At 48.4% G+C, this 14,728-nt stretch overlaps 1 protein-coding gene across 1 annotated transcript in view; it reads right to left on the bottom strand.

Moving 5' to 3' along the window:
* The window catches only part of LOC107125713 (OTU domain-containing protein 7A-like), a gene marked incomplete at its 3' end in the record, with an annotated part of 62,396 nt that overhangs the window by 15,500 nt on the left and 32,168 nt on the right, over positions 1-14,728 (bottom strand). Inside the window, exons 4-8 of the mRNA XM_015429165.1 lie at positions 14,257-14,358; positions 11,446-11,573; positions 9,551-9,663; positions 4,913-5,040; positions 2,834-2,983 (exon numbers count right to left, since the gene is read on the bottom strand). Of these exons, the coding sequence (XP_015284651.1) occupies positions 2,834-2,983; positions 4,913-5,040; positions 9,551-9,663; positions 11,446-11,573; positions 14,257-14,358 (621 nt within the window). The remainder of the gene's footprint in view (positions 1-2,833; positions 2,984-4,912; positions 5,041-9,550; positions 9,664-11,445; positions 11,574-14,256; positions 14,359-14,728) is intronic.

Raw genomic sequence — 14,728 nt, 5'->3', positions numbered from 1 at the left:
CGAACGGATGTCAAAGGGATTCTGGGTACTTTTAGGCTGACCGCTTGCCTTCTAGACCTCATTGGCTCTCTTTGTCGCCTCTCTCCAGCCTGTGCATCATTTTATAAATATCTATCACATCCCCATCTTAGTTTGTCTCTTTTCTACACTAAAAAGTCCCAGACTCTTTCCTCTAGGGAAGGTGCTCAAGCCCTCTAATCGACTCGGTTGCCCTTCTACGTTTTTGATTGCCTGTGTTCTTACACATTAAGATATGAAGTCGTAGGAAAGAGCGATACTGCTGAAGACTCAGAGAGGCTGGGAGCACAGGCGATCCGACATCCTTCCACCCCCACTCACACACACCTCCTCCAGTGAGAGCCAGTTTGGTGTAGTGGTTAAGTGCGCGGACTCTAATCTGGGAGAACCAGGTTTGATTCCCCACTCCTCCACTTGCAGCTGCTGGATGACCTTGGGTAAGCCGTAGTTCTGATAAGAGCTGTCCTTGAAAAAAATCAGTGCTGGAAAGAGCTCTCTCAGCCCCACCAACCTCACAGGGTGTCTGTTGTGGGGAGGGGAAGGAGTTTGTAAGCCACTCTGAGACCCTTTTGGGTAGTGAAGGGCGGCGTATAAATCCAATCTCCTCTCCTCCTCTACCTGCAGAACAGATTGGTTGGGACGCCACTGGAAGGCATTTATCCGAAGCCTTGATTGCCCGTGCTAGCTTTCCCTCGCCAGCAGCAGCACAGCTGTGCTGAGAGAATGAAGATCTATGCCCCTATAAAAATTAATATACCCCGGGCACAGCTGTTTTATCACAGAAGCACTTTGCGGAGAAAAGGTAGCGTCTTTCAGCCAACTGTGCTATTTCGGCTCATTGCCAGTTTTATGCTTCTGGCCTCACTTTAAGATGCCCGTTTCGTCTTACGGTTCAGGCCGAGAAGCTCTGGGGGCATCATCTACTCCAACACAAACTTTACTAGTCCCAGACAGAAGCTCAGTCACATGTTCTCTTCCTGTATGAGTTTTAATTAGGCGGGGGAGGATTTTTAAAAAATGCCTTCTCTGTTGTGGTACTAAATCACACCTGGCTATACCCCCGGCATGCAGACGATACCACTCGAATGGCAGAAAGTGAAGAGGGCCTCAAGAGCCTTTTGCTAAGGGTGAAAGAGGAGAGCGCAAAAGTTGGCTTGAAACTCAACATCGAAAAAAACTAAGATCATGGCATAAGGCCCCATCATGCCTTGGCAAATAGAAGGGGAAGTCGTGGAAGCAGTGAGAGACTTCACGTTCCTGGGATCCAAGATCACTGCAGATGGTGACCGCAGCCATTGAATTAAAAGACACCTGCTCCTTGGGAGGAAAGCGATGGCAAACCTAGACAGCGTAATAAAAAAGCAGAGATGTCACCCTGCCAACAAAAGTCTGTATGGTCAAAGCAATGGTATTCCCAGTAGTCATGTATGGCTGCGAGAGTTGGACTATAAGGAAGGCCGAACGCCAAAGAATAGATGCTTTCGAATTATGGTGCTGGAGAAGACTCTTGAGAGTCCCTTGGACTGCAAGGAGATCAAATCAGTCAATTCTAAAAGAAATCAGCCCTGACTGTTCCCTGGAGGGCCAGATAGTGAAACTGAAGCTCAAAGACTTTGGCCACCAAAGGAGAAGGGAGCCCTCACTGGAGAAGACCCTGATGCTGGAAAAGATGGTCAAAGAAGAAGGGGACGGCAAAGGATGAGATCCTAGATAGGTTATTCGCTACTATAGTAGCACATTGTAAACCGCCCTGAGACCCGCTAGGGGTTAAGGGCGGTATATAAATCACCTGTAAAATAAAAATAAAATAAAAAAAAATGATGTAGTCCGGGGGGTCGCGAAGAGTCGGACTCGACTGTGCGACTGAACGACAACATACCCCCGGCAAGGACCAGGCTAAGGTGGTTTCCATTGTCCTCTAAGAATCTGACAAAGTGAACTTGGACTCCCTAAAGCTCACACCATGAAAATCTTGTTGGTCCCTAAGGTGCCACTGGACTCAAATCCAGCTGTTCTACCACGCAACAACAAGGCTCTCCTCCGAATCAGAGATGGCACTTTCCCTAGTTGGGCATGGATTTGATGAGATGCGTTTTTCAGCAGCCCGTAAATGTAGTGAGAAGAATTAGGTCTAAATGCTTTTTTACCGGCACCTGAAAAACAGGCCGCTCGAAGGCTACTTTCAGGAATTGGGTATCTATGAAACGCATTCTCATCTGGCCCATTAGACTGGCTTGACTCCGGACAGTTCTGGCCCATCGTGCCCACATTTAAGATCCTTTTAATCAGCTACCAAACCTTCAGAAGAGTCTCCTTTTCTCCTTCCTCAAAAGCGCCCTTTTGAGAATCACGCAACAGAAGGATTGCACAAATTCACAAACAAGGAACCAGGAAATAGAGGGGGGAGAAGAGCTCACCTTTTTTGTGCGTGTGTGAAAAGCTCGCCCCCCCTTTTTTTGGGGGTGGTGAAAAGCAGGGCGCGCAAAAGACAGCGGGGGGAGGAGAGCGGAAAAGTACACCAGAACGGATCGCGCCCCCTCCCTCGTCACACACCGACCACGACGGCTAACTGAAGTCCTCTTGGAATTCCCAGCTCCGAACGTCATACTGAGTGTGTTTGTTTCTCCCCAAAAACAGTGCAGCTTGAGCTGTGCAAACAGCAGCTGTCTGAGACTCCCTCCGGCAGGCGTTCCCAGTACAAACTCTGCGGGTCAGCTACTATCTCCAGCTGAGCTCTGAGCAAAGCCCCTGGGCAGCTGCTCTGTCTTCCCCCCCCCCCCCACTACAGAATTGTTTACTTTCACATTCTACGTACCTTGTTCCCTCTGCTGGTCCTTCTGCTCCATGGACACGAGGGCAGAGAAGTGCGCTTGGTCGTAGGCAAGGACCAGGGGAGAGCAGTGGCATCGGTTTGGCGGGACTTCCAGAGGCAGGTAAATTCCGCCAAACGGGATCGGTGCAAATGCTGCAAAGAGAAAAAACAAACGAGACTTTTGGAGATAAGGCGTGAAACGTGGGGAGTGGGTGAACTAGACGGCCTTCCGAAAGGTGATAAGTGACATTTTTATACGTGGCACACCACGGGGGGCCCACTCAGAGACGAACGACTGCCCTAAAACCACGGAGGGCTCCTGAATTTGGCTCCTGAATTCTTTACGACAGATTCCCGGAGAATATTTTCAGTAACTGAAATAGCTTTTGTTAAAAGACAATTTCCTGGACGGCTCAAGACAGAACGCTTAGGAGTATTTCCCTCTTTACAAAATGCTCCAGCAGTACTTTTTAGGAGTATTTTCCTCCCTACAAAATGCTCCAGCAAGCTGCTTTGACCCCCAACACTGGGAGTAAAATACACACAGGTGTCCGTATCCAATGCTCCTTTCCAAGCTGTGGAGTCTTGTGAGCAAAAATTCCTACTTTGTGAGCTACTGGCATGAAAGTTGTGAGCGAGCGATTTCGCTGCTGCATACGTTAGTTTGCTCCAGAGCCCTCCTTCCTGAGCTAAGACAAAAAGGTGTGAGCCGGAGGCTAAAAAACTGCGAGCTAGCTCACACTGACCCAGCTTAGAGGGAACACTGTCCATATCTTTTCTTCAGGAGGAAGGAGGAAGCAGGTAACAGCCTGACAGGCAAGAGGTGAAGCTCCCTTCAAACTGCAGCTTCAGCGGCTGCCGTCTTGTAAAAAGAAACGGAACACCCCATCACAAAAGTGGATCCACTTTGCAGTTCCACCCTCATTTCATCAAGTAGAGTTTCCATGACTCCCCTTACCCCCACCCGAGGCATCTAAGTGTCTGGTTAGAACTTATGGAGAAGGGCAGCTCTCTCATGAGAGGAAGGGTCTATCTAAGTGGACCTCACTGTGAAATACCTATGCATGGAGCACGAGTGGTTCTCAGACCAGCTGTTTCCAGAAGGTGGGAGAGACTCCTTATGAAGGGCTCTGCCAAGCATATGGTCTTGTTACTAAAGAACAGACATCAGCTTATTTCACTCTAGATCTCCGGAGACAGGATGCTGGACTAGATGGACCACTGGTCTGGTCCAGCAGGGCTCTTCTGATGTTCTTATCAGAGGAAGGCTTTGGCCTCTCTGCCCTGTTGTTGGCCCTCCAGAGAAACTGGTTCGCCACTGTGTGAGACAGGATGCTGGACTAGATGGAGCACTGGTCTGATCCAGCAGGGCTCTTCTGATGCTCTTATCAGGGAAAGGCCTCGGCCTCTCTGCCCTGTTGTTGGAGCTCCAGAGGAACTTGTTGGCCACCGTGTGAGACAGGATGCTGGACTAGGTGGACCCCTGGTCTGGTCCAGCAGGGCTCTTCTGATGTTCTTATCAGGGAAAGGCCTCGGCCTCTCTGCCCTGTTGTTGGCCCTCTTGAACTAATGAACTCCGGCCATGAAAGCCTTCGACGACATATTAAAACTGGTTTTGCCCTCTGCAAGGTATAAGCCATGCATCCACTTTGAACTTTTAGTGGATCTATTATGCCCTGCTTACAAGGTGGGTTGATTTTTATTGAGTTACCGATTCGACAGTCGTCTTTTTCATACATAAGCTGCTTTGGAGGCCGGAAAGCCAGGGAATATATATATTTTTTTAAAAAGACAAAGTAAATAAATTGCCATTTTGTGGGTCAGGAGACCCACAGTCCCTAAAATGCTTCGCTCAAGCGGATGTCTCATCAGGAGGCAAATCATCGATTGTGTGGTGAGGGATGAGCCCTGGGCAGGAAACACACCACACCGTAACTCCAGGAGGCCTCAGAGTTGTGGATTCTTGTCATTCCCGTGAAATATTTCACTTCGGAAACACTGGCACTTACACACCTGTAAAGGCACCATAGCCGAACACCGTGAAGCTAACGATCTGTGCAAACTGCGATCAAACAGGCTTACCTTCCCCTCCGGAGTCTCGTAGCATCGTATCCGCAACCACAACAATCGGCCGTCTTAATATATGTGCTAGGACAAAAACATGGAATTCCTCTAGGCTCTCGTACACCGGATCTTCCGAGTTGTCAACTCTGGAAAACCAAGCATCGGGGGATGCAATTCACTGCTTGCTCATCTCAGGTTTTTGGTATTCCTCCCCCAAGACGTTTGCCACCATATACTTATTTTTTGACAATCCCGTGCCTCTTAAGAACCCCTTCTGCCTATTGCCAGATTAAATGCCAATCCTTCTAGAGTTATGAAAGGTAGATATGCTCCCCACCCTGAGAGAGGGTAGGGTAAATATAGATATATTTATTTAAGATATTTCTACTCCTGCTTTTTAACCAGAGTTCTTATTCACGCTTGTGGATTGTTTCATGTCATTGTAAAACTACTCCCCAATTTCCTGATTTTGACGTGGAAATAAAACACACAGGGATAGAGAGATAGGCTTGCATTTAGGCATACTTACTTGAGAATCTAGGGGATAGGGCAGGTGAGCCCCACCTGTGAGTTGACGTGACTGTACGGATCATACAAACCACTGTTAACATCAGAACTGGTCACCTAACATGAAGCAGGCAATTCTCTAATTCTGCAGCACTCAGTGGGCAACAGGTGCCTCCTTTTTAGAAAGAGTATTTTTGCTCACAAAAACTTAAAAGGGTTAAAAAAAAAAGAAAGAAGAAGAAGAAGCCCTAACGAGCAGGTGGCGGCCCAGTCTAGCTCATAATCCAATGTTTCCTCCTCTTTAAACGGAGTTTGCTTTGAAGCCGGTGCACTTTTTGGATGTGTCAAGTTTGTTCCGACACCAAAGAAAATTGGCTCATCTATAATTCACAGACTGATTTGCAAATTCTCTTTAGTACCGGTACAGTGAAATAATTGGAAAATGCAACGCATGAGATTGGGGGGGGGGGGGGGATATTCACGCCCCCAGCTGAGGCTCTTACGTTTATCTTTAGGCTTCAGATTTCTACCTTGGATTCAGACAAGAGACTGCAGCCTTCCCTTGCTCCAATATTTAGAGGCATTTCCCCCCACGATACATATGGAACACCCCCCTTAGTGTGTCTTCAGCCATTCAGTTTGTGGAACAGCCAAAAGAGTGGCTTGGATCCAAAGCACTGGCAGGGAAATGACGCTAGCCGACCAAGACTCCCTTGCCTCCCCCCCACCCCCAGCCCACTGACCCTCCCAAATTTCTGCTCCTGGAGATCAGAGAGATCCTCTCTGGAACAGAAGGAGGGAAAAGTGAGGGTCTCAGGGTGGGGTATCAGCAGAAATCGTCCTCCATTTCTCCATAGATGGAATGGCACCTTTGGATCCAGCTGTTGGTTAACAGAGTGGGCAGTAATAAAGCTAACCTTGTTTGGTGGTGGTGGAGGAGGAGGGGAGGAGTAGTAGTTGGTTTTATACCCCACTCTTCACTACCCAAAGGAGTCTCAGAGCGGCTTAGAGTCTCAGAGGAGGAGGAGGAGATTGGATTTATACCCTGCCCTTCACTACCTGAAGGAGTCTCAGAGCGGCTCACAAACTCCTTTCCCTTCCCCTCCCCACAACAGACACCCTGTGAGGTAGGTGGGGCTGAGAGAGCTCTCTCTCGAGAACTGCCCTTGAGAGAACAGCTCTATGGCTTGCCCAAGGTCATCCAGCAGCTGCGAGTTGAGGAGTGGGGAATCAAACCCGGTTCTCCCGGATTAGAGTCCACGCACTTGACTACTACACCAAACTGGCTCTCTGACAGGCTAGGGTATGCTTGAGTACTGAACACAATTAAGTTCAGCTCACGAAACCTGAACTACACTTATCGCAACAGTATTCGTTCCCCGCCATTCAGCAGAAAACCCCAAGTCAGCTGACGCTGAAAACGATCGCAAAAAGAGGATCGTATCTCTATCTGTCCGATACCTTTGAGTCGAAAGGACAATACGATGAGAGAGAAAATATTTTGAAAAATATAAAAATACTGAAAGCCACCTCCATTCAGGCCACCCATTTGAAATGAGCTAGCAGTGGGCTAAAACCATAGTAAGCAAGTGGCTAAACGCAGGCAAAAGCATGAGAGGACAGCATGGGCGTTGCTTGGAACGGTTCCAGGACAACAGCTCCAAGGAGAGAGTACAGGGAGCCAACACACAGAAGGCCCTCCCCTCTAATAAGCACCAGCCTCATTTCAGAAATTCTGAACACCTGGACCAGGGCCTCTGATGAGAACAGGTGGCAGAAGTTGATCCTCCCGATACCTATATTCCAGGCCGTTTTAGAGCTTCAAAAGTTAAAATCAGCACTTCAAGCTGAACATGGAACTTCAAAGTTGGCACAGATCTTTTAATACTGTGGACTTTTAATACTACAAGAGAACAATCAGACCACCCCGTTTGGGAGCAAGTGAAGTTTCAGTGCTCAGAGGGAATACATGCCACATGTAAATGCAATATAGAAATACAACCTGGACGTTACTATAGCATGGATAACTGTTCCCACGTCCATCTTTTTTTCCAAGAAAGGATATCGTTGGCTACAGGTAAAGAGGCTGGAGGAGGAGGAGGAGGAGAAGAAGAGGAGGAGGAGGAGGAGATTGGATTTATACCCCGCCCTTCACTCGGAGTCACAGAGCGGCTTACAAACTCCTTTCCCTTCCCCTCCCCACAACAGACACCCTGCGAGGTAGGTGGGGCTGAGAGAGCTCTTTCCAGAACTGCCTTTTCAAGGACAGCTCTTATCAGAACTATGGCTTGCCCAAGGTCATCCAGCAGCTACAAGTGGAGGAGTGGGGAACCAAACCCGGTTCTCCCCGATTAGGGTCCGCACACTTAACCACTACACCAAACTGGCTCTCCTATAACTAATCTGGAAAGGTCTGGCAAACGAGGGAGGAAGGGAGACTGTACCACCTCCCCTAGCTGGCAACGCCCCCCCCCCCCCTTTTAAGGAGATTCGACTTTGAGAACTATAGCGTTCAATATTTAAAATATTTATTAGTGGTATGTACGTGTTTGGTTTTGATCTCCGGAGAAACAAAGCTGTCAAAAGATGGGAGTTCTTCTGGCAAATACATCTCAGCGCGTTTTCTAATTGGAGAGCGCCAAGCTGTGCAAAACACGAAGCACACACACACAAAAAAGAAAGGCAGAGGACAGAATGAGGTTGGGGGAAACTGCTAATAAGGACCTGAATACAGAAGGAGCAGCACGTATCAGCCACTTCTCCAAAAAAAGAAGGGGGAAAAGCAGCATGCAAGAGGTTTTTTTTGAGATGAGGAAAGTACAAAACAAACTACCCTAAAACAAGGCATTTATAGGTAAGGTTTCTTATACGTTGGTGGCAGCCAAGACCTTAGTGGCCAGGCACTGGGAAAAATAGTGAACAACCCTCATCAATTATGTGGTTTAATGAGCTATGGGACTACCTGGTCATGGACAAAATATTGGAAGTTATATCCTTGGCAGAGAATCCAGAGTTCCATTCCGATTTTTGGAAACGCTGGCTTCCCTTTCTTGAATATATGGAAAGACGTAGTAAGCTGAAAAGGGCACTTCCAGATAATTTGAAGGTTATAGCTATATATTGTATAGCTGTTTGGTTTTATGGCTCTTGTGTTTTTAATTATGTTTTTATGGTAGAGGTTTCCTAATAGTATGTGCTACTGTAAATCGTGGCTATATTATATAAATAAAAGTTGTTTATTTTAAAAAAATAGGTAAGGTTTTTTTTTTGTTTTTTTTTACAAAGGTGTTATCTGCGCTATAGGTGGCTCAAGTGGTTAAGACACTGAACTGCAGACGGAAGGTCTGTAGTTCGGCAGTTCGAGACCCGAGTGCCGCATGACAGAGTGAGCTCCCGTCTCTGGCCCCAGCTCCTGCCAACCTAGCAGTTCGAAAGCAAGAAATTGCAAGTGGATAAATAGGTACCACTTCGGTGGGAAGGTGACAGCGTTCCGTGCGCCTCGGTGTCTAAATAAATAAATAAATAAATAGTCCTGCCGGCCACATGACCACAGAAACGTCTTCGGACAGCGCTGGCTCTTCACCTTGGAAATGGAGATGAGCACCGCATCCCTAGAGTTGGATCTGACTGGCTTTCAAGCAAGGGAAACCTTTACCTTTACCTTACCTGCCCTAGGCATGCGAGGGATGGAGCCAACGCTAATGCTTGAGAAAATGTAGTTAAGTGTGTAAGTAAGGAGAAGCTACGAGGCAGTTTGCACCCGATAAATCACTTCTCAAAATAAGCCTAGGGAAATCGTGCTGAGTCACTACAAGGCAATGGAGAAGTGCCTATTTGCTGAAGCTCATTAAGAGACCGGGAAAATTGTTCCACACAGATGCGTTTACAGAACTCAGGGCATAGAGAGCTGCAAGGAAAAGCACAAGTCAGTTGTGCGCGGTCTATTATAAGTAGTACTTTTTGCCTCTCCTGAACCAGCTGCCGATAAAGCTCCCTAGGTGACCCTGGGTTCCAGCATTAACACTGCATCACGAGGAAGAAGAAAAATTAGATCTACTGAAAAGCCTCATGCGTGCATTTATTCCACACACAAAAAAAGCCACTGGCAGTCAACTAGAGTAGGAACAGGACCTCCGAGTGCATGCTTACCCCCCACCAGTGCCTCCGTTTTTGCTGAAGTGAGTGCGTGGTTCGCTCGAAGCCAGCTTGAGAAGTTCGTGCCACTCCCGCTCCCATTCTTCTTCGGTGTAAACGAGCCCCGACTAAGGGAGACAAGAGGAAGCATTTCATGTATTTATTTATTTGACCTCTTTGATTTCTTCTCCTGTCCCTCCCAGACACGTTCACAAGAGATAAGTCTTGTTGGTCTCTGAGATGTTACTGGACTCGAATCCAGCTCTTCTACTGGAGATCAACGTGGCTACCCCCTAGGCCCATAGCTATGGTGGAGCTTTTGGGGGTTCCACCGCCTTTCTTAAAGACATAGCCCCACAATATCTCCCCCCCAACCATTTAAAAACATTTTTTAACCTTAAAAAAAATGTATAAGGATAATAGTGTTACCTAATAAGTTTAAGTAATAGATGAAAGGTGAAGGGAAATGGAAAACAAAAAATTTGGGAAGGAGGTTGGAGCACTGCAGGAAGCCAGGAGAGGGGGAGGATAGGGGTAGAAAAGGATATGAAATGACTGAAAAAATGTTATATTGTTTGGTTTGATGTTATATCCTAATAAAAATTGTTTAAAAAACCCCATTTTTTAAAGGCATGCACTCCTTTAAGCGGAGTGAGGTGCTGTCGTTGACTAATTCCCGCACTGAGTGGGGGAGTTGGAGTAGGTGACCTCTAGGACCCCTTCTAAAACTGTGTCAAGAAACTGGTCTCCTTTCAGAGAGCTCTTCTGCCTACGTGTTTCCTTTCTTGACTATAGAAGTCCTCACCCTCACCTGCCGGCTTGTTCTCAGAACTGTTGCTTAGGCTGGCAGGAGTTGCAACAGCTGAGAACTGTCATCTAAAGTGGTTGGCAGCTTGCAGTTCAGAGACCTATCCTGATAACGGCTTTCTATTGGCTCAATGGCTTTTCTTTCTGCACCGAGAACTTCAACCCCGCCAGGAAAAAAAAATTTGCCCCACAAGCCACAAAATCCTGGCTACGGGCCTGCTACCCTCTGAAACAATCTTCAGGGAAGGCACCACATTCGGCCGCATGGGGTGGAAATACATTGATGAAGGGAGCTTTGACTCTGGCGGCGGCTACAAGCATGGACGGCTTCAAGAGGGAATTGGATAAACACACGGAGCAGAGGTCCATCAGTGGCTATTAGCCACAAGGTATAGATAGGGACTCTCAGACTGGGGCAAGGGATGCTCTGTCTTCTTGGTGTTTGGGGGGGCAACAGTGGGAGGGCTTCTAGTGTCCTGGCCCCACTGCTGGACCTCCTGATGGCCCCTGGTATTTTTGGCCACTGTGTGACACAGAGTGTTGGACTGGATGGGTCATTGGCCTGATCCAACATTGGCTTCTCTTATGTTCTTATAAAAGGGGACTGAATGAAAACATGGAGCAGAGGTCCATCGGTGGCTATTAGCCACAAGGTATAGATAGGAACTCTCAGTCTGGGGCAAGGGATGCTCTGTATTCTTGGTGCTTGGGGGGGGGGGGGCACCCGTGGGGCTTCTAGTGCCCTGGCCCCACTCCTGGACCTCCTGACGGCACCTGGTATTTCTGGCCACTGTGTGACAGAGTGTTGCACTGGAGGGGCCATTGGCCTGATCCAACATTGGCTTCTCTTATGTTCTTATAGATGTCTGGGGCAAGGGATGCTCTCTGTATTCTTGGTGATTGGGCAGGGAGGCAACAGTGGGAGGGCTTCTACCATCCTGTCCCCACTTCTGGACCTCCTGAGGGCCCCTGGTGTTTTTGGCCACTGTGTGACACAGAGTGTTGGACTGGAGGGGCCACTGGCCTGATCCAGCAATGGCTTCTCTGATGTTCTCATGTTCTTAAGCTCTAGGCAAGAGCTCGCCTCTTTCCGCCACACCAACCTCCTTATTCTGCTGCGTCTGCTGCCACCTCCATCTTCTCTTGAGGGCCTCCCTTTCAGCGCCGCTTCTCATCATGGTATAGAGGGCTTTCCGCAGAACCAGGTCCCTGTCATGAAAGCCCCACATTCCTAAATGCGGCAGGAGAGAACCACACAAACACACAGTTAGCACTGCAGATCCAGTAACAACACTGAAACGGTACAAAACACGCCGAGAGAAGACTTGAAGCTCGGTGGGCGCCTGTAATTGTTCTAATTATCGCTTAACACCCTTTCATTATTTTAAAGCTTTCCCCAAATCATTGCTGTCAGCATTAAATAGGTTAATAGGAGCAATAGTGGATGCAAAATAAAACGTTGAAGAGGCCTCGTTTTTTGAAAAAGGGGGTGGGGTGGGGGGATAAAAGCTTTTAATTGTCTCAGCCCGTGCTCTCTCATGGACCCCAGCTGCGCTAGAAGGAATTCAAGGCCCTTGATTTCAGCCTCAGAAATTACTAGTTCTAACGGTAGGCTTTAAACCACTTGTAATCGCTAGGGACTCTCTTGCCTCTTTTCAAAGGTTCCCAGGGCTTGTTGTCTCCCCACAACAGATGATCATAGAATCATATGAGTTGGAAGGGGGACCCTCCAGGGTCATCTAGTCCAACCCCTGCACAACGCAGGAGATTCACAAATACCTCCCCCTCCACACACCTGCAGTGACCGCTGTTCCATGCCCAGAAGATGACAAAAAACCTCCAGGATTGCTCCCTGGCCCCAAAGTGGCGATCGGCGTTTCCCTGTGCGTGTAAGGAAGGGGCCACGAGAACTAAGCCCTGAGGCAACCCTTCCTGCCCTCCCTTCTCGTGATCTGACTAAGTTCACTGAATCAGCATTGCTGTCAGAGGACCATCAAGTCTCTGCTTGAGAACCTCCCAAGAAGGAGAGTCCACCACCTCCCGAGGAAGCCCGTTCCACTGAGGAACCACTCTGTCAGGAAGTCCTTCCTCATGTTTAGCCGAAAACTCTTCTGATTCAATTTCAACCTGTTGGTTCTGCTCCGACCTTCTGGGGCAACAGGAAACAACTCCGCCCCATCCTCCAGATGACGGCCCTTCATGGACTTGAAGGTGGTTATCGTGTCACCTCTTAGTCGTCTCCCCTCCAGGCGAAAAAGACCCAACTCCTTCAACCGTTCCTCACAGGACTTGGCCTCCAGACCCCTCGTCATCTGTTCAGTGATTCTCCCCCACCCCCCCTTTCCATAAGTTATTTTGGACGTGTCACGATTTGTGCAGTTTGATAGACGGCAGAAGCTTCCCTGGCTGATCTATTTATTTATTTTTGCTGCCAAGTTAACAGCTGACTTATGGCAACCCAAGAGGCCTTCCAAGACAGGAGAGGATCGGAGGTAGTTAGCCATCGCCTGCCTCTGCACAACAACCCTGGACGTCCTGGGGGGGGGGGTGAGTCTCCCATCCAAATGCCTACCAGGGCTGACCCTGCTTAGCTACCGAGATCCGAACGGATTGGGCTGGGCCATCCAGGTCAAGGCGAGAGACAGAGGTGGGTTTGCCATCGCCTGCCTCTGCGTAGCGACCCTGGACTTCCTTAGTGGCCAGTTTGGTGGCCAGTTTGGTGTCGTGGTTAAGTGTGCGGACTCTAATCTGGGAGAACGGGGTTTTGATTCCCCACTCCTCCACTTGCACCTGCTGGGTGACCTTGGGCAAGCCATAGCTCTGTCAGAGCTGTTCTTGAAAAAGAGCAGTTCCTGTCAGAGCTCTCTCAGCCCCACCGACCTCACAGGGTGTCTGTTGTGGGGAGGGGAAGGGAAAGGCGTTTGTAAGTCTCTCTGAGACTCCAAGTGAAGGGCGGGGTATAAATTCAATCTCTTCTTCTTCTCTTCTTCAGTGAAGATAAATCCAATCTCTTCTTCTTCTCTTCTTTAGTGAGGATACAGCAACTCGGTGCTTACCAGCTGCTGTCCTTTATACTTTTCCTATCTCCGGTACCTGGCATTATGTTTTACGGCACACATGGCCTGCCCGGACAAAGTGACATTTATGTCAGATCCGGCCCTCATAACAAATGAGTTTCACACCTCTGATCTAGATCCTTCAACAGAGTACGGGAGTGCAGGGCAGTTAGTGCGGACACCCCGTGTCAAGTGACCTTTGAAAGTAATTACTTTTCTGACCCTAAAAATCTTTCTAATTCTTCCTTTTCTCCAAAACAGATCATATGGAGACATTACCTCTTTTACTGGAAGATAATAGCAGGCCTGTCATTCTTTTGGCTGCAAAATTTTATGCAGCTCTGATAAGATTTTCACAGCCATTCAAACGGGGTCTAGCTTTTTCTATATTTTAGTAATCTGCTTGGAATTAATAAATTAAGAAGCAGTATGAGGAGGTGGGGAAGGAGGGGGGGGAGGAGGAGATTGGGTTTCTACCCCGCCCTTCACTACCCAAAGGAGTCTCAGAGCGGTTTACAATCTCCTTTCCCTCCCCCTCCCCACAACAGACACCCTGTGAGGTCGGCGGGGCTGAGAGAGCTCTTTTGAGAACTGCCCTTGAGAGAACAGCTCTGAGAGAACTTGTAACTGACCCAAGGTCACACCAGCAGCTGTGTGTGGAGGAGTGGGGAATCAAACCCAGTTCTCCCAGATTAGAGTCCGCACTCCTAACCACTACACCAAACTAGCTCAGTGGAGCTCTTTTGGGAAGAATTCTTTTGCAAAGGAGAGGTGGGAAACGAACATTAAAAGTAAAAACAACAGGAAGGAAACAGGATAACCCTTTCAGGAGGCCGCTCGGTCAGAACTAGGACCTACCCAGAGATGCAGCGTGCAGCAGACAGTTTCCGTCCCCCGTGGTTGCCAGAGGAAGAAGCCGTTTACAACTGGTGCACACCGTGGACCACCAATTAAGACGACCTGGGAGAGGAGGGGGAAAAAGCAGAAATTCAAAATTACAGGGCAGAATCCAGCTGCGGTCAAGCTCTTTCAAGCCGTGCTGATTTCAAAGCTTGTTCTGTTCTCCGACATAATGCAGAAATCTTATCTGCAACAAACAGCACAACAAAACAAACCTATTGGTAAAAGGTAAAGGTAAAGGTTCCCTTGCTCGAAAGCCAGTCGAATCCGACTCTAGGGTTGTGGTGCTCATCTCCGTTTCAAAGCAGAAGAGCCAGCACTGTCCAAAGACATTTCTGTGGAGCTGGAACTAGAGACGGGAGCTCACTCCGTCATGCGGCAACCCGGGTCTCGAACTGCTGAACTACCAACCTTCCACAGCCTGCAGTGC

The sequence above is a fragment of the Gekko japonicus genome, unplaced genomic scaffold, assembly GCF_001447785.1.
Source record: "Gekko japonicus isolate JY-2015 unplaced genomic scaffold, Gekko_japonicus_V1.1 scaffold2703, whole genome shotgun sequence".
Taxonomy (NCBI): Eukaryota; Metazoa; Chordata; class Lepidosauria; order Squamata; family Gekkonidae; genus Gekko; species Gekko japonicus.
Note: the sequence above shows the minus strand (reverse complement) of the source record. Positions and strands in the feature narration are given on the sequence as shown.